Source organism: Brassica oleracea, chromosome C2 (assembly GCF_000695525.1).
Source record: "Brassica oleracea var. oleracea cultivar TO1000 chromosome C2, BOL, whole genome shotgun sequence".
NCBI lineage: Eukaryota > Viridiplantae > Streptophyta > Magnoliopsida > Brassicales > Brassicaceae > Brassica > Brassica oleracea.
Window position 1 is genome coordinate 2,093,030 of NC_027749.1, and position 6,000 is coordinate 2,099,029.

At 30.6% G+C, this 6,000-nt stretch overlaps 1 protein-coding gene across 2 annotated transcripts; it reads left to right on the forward strand.

Moving 5' to 3' along the window:
- The first annotated feature begins 1,393 nt into the window (after positions 1–1,393).
- Positions 1,394–2,667, forward strand: LOC106325344 (VAN3-binding protein-like). Of its 2 annotated transcripts, XR_001266875.1 has the most exons (3): positions 1,437–1,682; positions 1,769–2,047; positions 2,278–2,667. XR_001266875.1 is itself a non-coding variant. In XM_013763389.1 (2 exons), exons 1-2 carry the CDS (start codon positions 1,840–1,842, stop codon positions 2,335–2,337), a joined length of 300 nt encoding a protein of 99 aa, XP_013618843.1. In that variant the 5' UTR covers positions 1,394–1,839; the 3' UTR covers positions 2,338–2,667. The 2 variants fall into 2 exon arrangements, 1 of the variants encoding a protein (XP_013618843.1); XM_013763389.1 differs by having other exon boundaries at positions 1,394–2,079.
- Positions 2,668–6,000: the final 3,333 nt, after the last annotated feature.

The following is a 6,000-nucleotide window of genomic DNA, read 5'->3' on the forward strand; positions in this document are numbered from 1 at the left end:
TTTAGATATTTAATGTATATTTACACTATGTTCTATAAATAACGCATGCAAATGGCAGGTTTAATTGATTGTGAAAATGAACTCTATAATTTTTGGTACGGTTATATTCGTTTTTAACTATTGTCGATATTTTATACTATATCATTTTAGATATTTAATGTATATTTATACGTTTATCGTGTCGCTAGTTTTCCGTCATCACTAAAAGGAACCATGTACGTGGTGTTATAGTAAGTAAACGATACAGTTATATGGAATGAGATATGAACAATTGTTAATTTGCGGAATACGAGTAAAATCTAGTTTAGAAATATTTGCATAGCTAAATAGAATCATCCATCTAAGTATATGTTTTTATTTTAGGTATAAAACCAAACTTTGAAAGATTGTGTTACGCAGTACCAGTATTGATTGAGTAATACTGATTAGTTAATGATTATTAAAATGTTTATAATCAAAGAATCGGATTTTGGAAAATGTGCTTTACCTATTCTTGACATATATAGCAAGTTGACGAACAAAATCTAATAAATATATATATATATATATATGATATATTCAATGAGTATATATTGCGTATATCTTTTTGTTTGGAGTACTCAATGGTCTAACATTTGATTTTATCGAGTTTGTTTAAAACAACTTCCAAAATCGAGAATAGAATAGAATACTCGCAATCAAAAAGATCTTTGTTTCTTGTAATTTTTTGGATTATGGCGAAGATATGATCTACGTACCTTAACAATAGCTAACACTGTGTAAAATACTAAGGCCAGATTTATATGGGCTTTTATTGTTGCATCTTTGAAGCCCATCTAACTTTCGGAAGATTTTCAGGGTCTACCGTGTAAGTACGGTGAACACATGTGCGAGTAGATAAAATGAAACGTGTTGATGGATTACGTTGACAGTTAGGTGAGTATTTTTTTTTTTTTGGTAGGAAGATGGGAGGAAGCCTCCCAATTTTATTTAAACTAAAACTTCAAATTACAATCAAACTTGTTGTGGCTGTAACAGTCCATCAAGTCCATCAACATTCTCTCGTATCAAACTAACAAACCCACGCGGAACAACATCAAGACGATGAAACCCAAAAGGAAGAGAAAACGCAAGGTTAGCTAACCCATCAGCTAATCGGTTAGCTTTCCTATACACGTGAACAATTCGGACCAACCAGTCCCTCGTCAAGAAGCCATGGCACAATCGTACCAGGAAAGACAGTGGATGAATATCTTTAATCCCTGTCGTAAGAAAACCCACCGCCATTTTGGAATCAACTTCCACCTCCAGCCTCCTGATACCTTTCTCCTGAGTATTGCTGACAATTTAGACCACTTCCACCGGTGGTTCTGATTAGAAGTTTTAAAAAAAAATTCAAAAAAAATAAATAAAAAATGAGATAAATTACCAAAACCGGTTCTTAATATAACACTTTTAGAATCAGTAAAAACCAATATGTGCCTCTTTGTCGATGTTCAGATGTTTTGAGAAATCTCTCCAAATCATCACACAAGATCAAACACGAGATCAACCGTTTGTTGGATGAGATGTTGAGCTTGGAGAAACAAAGGCCTGAATCGTCATCATCGGAGGAGGCGCAAGCTGTGACTCCGTGGGTCGTCTCCGATAATATCTTAGTGCCGGTGATGCTTATTATCTTTCATCCTCCAAGAAACGCAGAGGTTTAATCCCAAAGTTCAAAACTTTTCATTCATTTTTCTCTGGGTTTCGAATTGAGTAAAGCTTGCGACTTTGTTGGGTTTTGTAGGGTGTTTGGATCCATAGAATGGGAGGTTATCAAAGTGGTTTCACCAAAAGCAACACACCAACCCAAACACCATGAGGAACCCAAAAAGGAAAGACAAAGAGCGTGTGGAGAGAGCCCGTGTTCATTCAGCTGTGTCCATCGCAGCTCTGGCAGCTGGGTTAGCGTCTGTGACATCCAGTGAAAGCTGCAGTAAAGAGTCAGGCTCCATGATGACGCTGGCTCTAGCCTCAGCCACCGAGCTACTGGCCTCACATTGCATTGAGATGGCTGAGCAAGCAGGTGCTGATCGTGAATGTGTACTTGCTGCCACGGTTAGGTCTTCAATTGATATACACAAACCTCTTTTGTTTTCTCTTCATACCAAATTTCAATCTTGTGCAAGCTGTGAACATACTCATTGGTATACTCTAGGTTTTGGTTACTGTATGGATGTTGTGAATCTTTACTTTAGTATGCGTGTGTCTTGGTTTACTCAAGCAGCTTATCTTTTTTTGAATCTTTGATTTCAGGAAATTAAAAGCTCAAGAGGAAAAGAGAGAACAAGACTACGCCAGCCACAGTTTCAGTAATCCCAAAGTTGTTCACTTCTACCTTTAGGCTACCCAAGTTAAAGTCTCCACCTTCTCGAGCCATATAAGATTTGATTTTGTTACTGGCTGATTGAGTTAGATTTAGGGGATTTAGAAATCTGCATGTTATCTATCTCTGTATTTAGGATCATCCCTCTGATGTATATTAGCTTATATAGTTCTTGACCTTATTTAGATTGGAACCTTACCAGCAGCTGTTACCTTTTTTTATGTATTATTTGTGAGGTTTCCGCATTGTAATGTAACAAAGATTTCAAGTGGATTCAATTGAAGAGTTGTGATTTTGTTAGTCTAATCTCTTGTTCTGTTTCTGACCCTAGATCAGTTGTTTTTACTCTTTCTGTTGCTCTCATTCTTGAATATTCATTACACATGTGATTTTATATGATTCTCTTGATCTATGTACACTTTTTAAGTTTATATACACCCAGAAGATATTTAAAAGGAAAAAAACAAAAGGGATATGTAGCTGATTCTACTCAAATAACCGTAACCACAAGTTTGATCAAAGAAGATACTCTCTTCTTCTTCGAATCAAACCTCATACTCAAACACAAGATATGCCTTCGAATCTCGGCAATACGATGAGCATTCAGAATCGAGTTCGTGATAAAACAATACATCAACAATCGAAAGCTGATTTGGTCAAAAATTTGGTACAAATCAAGATTTCAACTAATCGGATTTTTTTGTCTACGATTTGTATTTGTATTTTTAATATGTTTTATGTAATTTTTATTTAAATTTTTATGTATGTTTTTCTTTTAAATCATTCAACTTAATTTTTTTTTTTAAAATTAATTTTTAAGAACCTCAATGAGATTCTCCCAATGGAGGACGAAAAAAATTAAATAGATTACCAAAGGTTCTAAAGTTATCAAATCACAAAAGTAACCACTAATTTAATCTTAAGAACCCATTAGGGTCTCTAATGGATGGAGGTGGTATTAGAACATGATTAATTTCCGCTAAGAACTCTGTTCTAATAAACTCTCATTAATCATGCTCTTAGAGCATTATTATCCAGGGTTTCTTAGGGTGGAGTTCTTATAAGAATATATGAAACTGTTTCTTAATTTTTAACTAAAAAGTTAAGAAACTGTTTTTTAAAGTACTTAAAAAACAGTTTTTTAACTTTTTAATTAAAAATTAAGAAACCGTTTCTTATATTTTCTTAAAAACTCCGCCCTAAAAAACTCTGGATAATGTTGTTGTTAGACTCGTCGAATATAATACTCAACTCCACGTAGACTTTGATATTGAAAGGAAAAAATTACCGTATCTCTTTGGTTGTTGTTACTAAATCTATCAAACAAAGGTTTTTAAGTTTCATTAATTTTTCATAATAAATATTTTTTTTTGATTCAGATTTTTCTTTGTTTCATACGTGCTTAAACTTTTGAATGGTAACCAAGGGAATGAAGAGGAACATTACATTTCTTAATGTTTCTTAAAAAAAATTACCATTTATGAGGAATATTTTTTTCTCTTCATTTCTTCTCATTCTTTTTTTTGTAGAGAATTATAATGCAAATTTTTTCTTTGTTAATTTTGATAAGAAACTCTCATTCCTCATCATTTCCAAAATTTTATTTCTATTCACTAGGATCGACCCGCTCTACGGGCGGGATACACTTTAATTTTGATCTAGGTTATTAAGTTTTGTACGATTTTGGGGTTTGTGTATTAGGTTTGCATTTCTAAGAGATGTGTATGATAATGATTTTTGTCTTTTAAAAAGTTTTAGGTGAGAAATGATTATATGTGATAAGACATATTTTGCTTGTTTACGATTATTGTTTATTTGTCCAAAAAAATTGTTTTTTTTGTGTATGTTATAAGAGTGATTACTCTTTTTTTTTATGTTGAAAATGGTGATTATTTTAAATTGTATTTCTTATTAAGAATATTATATTGTCCCCGTAAAATGTAGTAAAGCAAAGCTAATCAAAATAAGAAAACATTAAATAATGTTTTGTTGGATGAAAGCTTTCCTTTTTTATAGCTATCCACAGACTTGTAGAGAGGCAAGATACATTGCATAACAAATCGTGTTTGGAGTGGGTTGAAGGAGTTAAGAATGACGTTATTGGCAACGATATGCATTTGTTACGGTGTCGAGGAGAAGATACATATACAAAATGACACGAAGGCTGCTCAATCCAGAGATTCATCATGATCCAGAGTCTCATATAACCCTCCTGAAAACACCATTGTCGATTTAGCTAGTCAGAGATCGAAGAACATTATGAACCCTAGATGCCTAAGATAATTCGTGAAAGATTTTTAACAGCCAAAATAAAGACAGGGCAATCCTAACAATATTAAACGTTAATGTTTATATAGAAACGAAACCAAACACAATTAAACTCGAGTAGAGGCTTAGCAATGAAATCGTGATAGTCCAAGTTGAAACCAACAATTTTTAAATAAATCGACGACCTAGCATCACCAGGATTGAGGAAACAATGCTCTAATTAACTCTAGGGTATAACCCATCCGACAGGCGGTTAAGCAATATTCTTGTTCTTTAGCAATATTCTTGTTCTTTCCAATTTGGAAATAATATTATTCTAGCTAGCTTATTCTTTTTACTTTATTACATATCATTTGTTCGTCAAACAATCTTCATAAATATGTAATTGATTTTTATTTCAAAATTTATGCCACTTTAGTTATATCAGTTAAGTAAAATTTTTTTTTTTTTAAACACAAAATTATGGTTTATTTCTTATTCGTGTACAATGATTTTCTCAATCAATTGGTATTATCATTTTCTGGTTTTTCTTAAATTTGATTTAGAAAATTTAAGATAAAAATTGATTCACTGTAATAAATTAAACATCATAAAATAGCATTTTTAGTTACTATTTAAATATATTTTTTATGTTTCCTTATTTTATGGTCATTTAACCCGCGTAATCTAAATACCTTGTTATAATTTTCTGAGTAAATGCTACTGATTAATTTTTAGAAAATAGTGAATGATTTTTAATTTGTTCTATTAAATTTTATATTTGATTTTTTTTAACATTAGATGTATTATATCTGTAACTATAATCATTTATAGTTGAAAAGAAAGTTTTATTTTGTAATTATGAGATATTTGGGTATTATTAGAAATTATTTTGTACATGAAATATCAGAAAGTAGATTTTTATTGCAATTTGGATTGAATAATTTTTAATAATTTTAACTTTAAAATTTAAAATTTATCTAATGTACAACAATGTTGTTTTATGTTAGGTGGTTATGACCAATGTTATTATAATACATTATTTATATAGATGTAATAAAATAAATGAATATCTTAATTAGATATACGTATGAAAGTATTGTTCGTTAATATTTAGTATTTATTTTTTTATTTTATGTTTTCTTATTTTATGATCAAGTAATCTATGTAATCTAATAACCAATTAGAATTTTCAGAATAAATGCTATTGATTAACTTTTAGACAATAGTTTATTTTGTTCTATTAACTTTTGTATTTGGTTTTATTAATGTTAGATGTATATATATGTTACTAACTTGTTATATATTTAAAATAATTTATTATAATCATTTATAGCTGAAAAGAAAAAAGTTTTATTTTGTAACCATTAGATATTTTGGTATTATTTGAAATTCTTGTATATTAA

Excerpts from the sequence above, each read along its gene's own strand:
- LOC106325344 (XM_013763389.1), top strand. The coding sequence starts at position 1,840 with ATGAGGAACCCAAAAAGGAAAGACAAAGAGCGTGTGGAGAGAGCCCGT. Across the intron at positions 2,080-2,277 it reads AATGTGTACTTGCTGCCACG|GAAATTAAAAGCTCAAGAGG; the intron begins GTTAGGTCTTCA and ends CTTTGATTTCAG.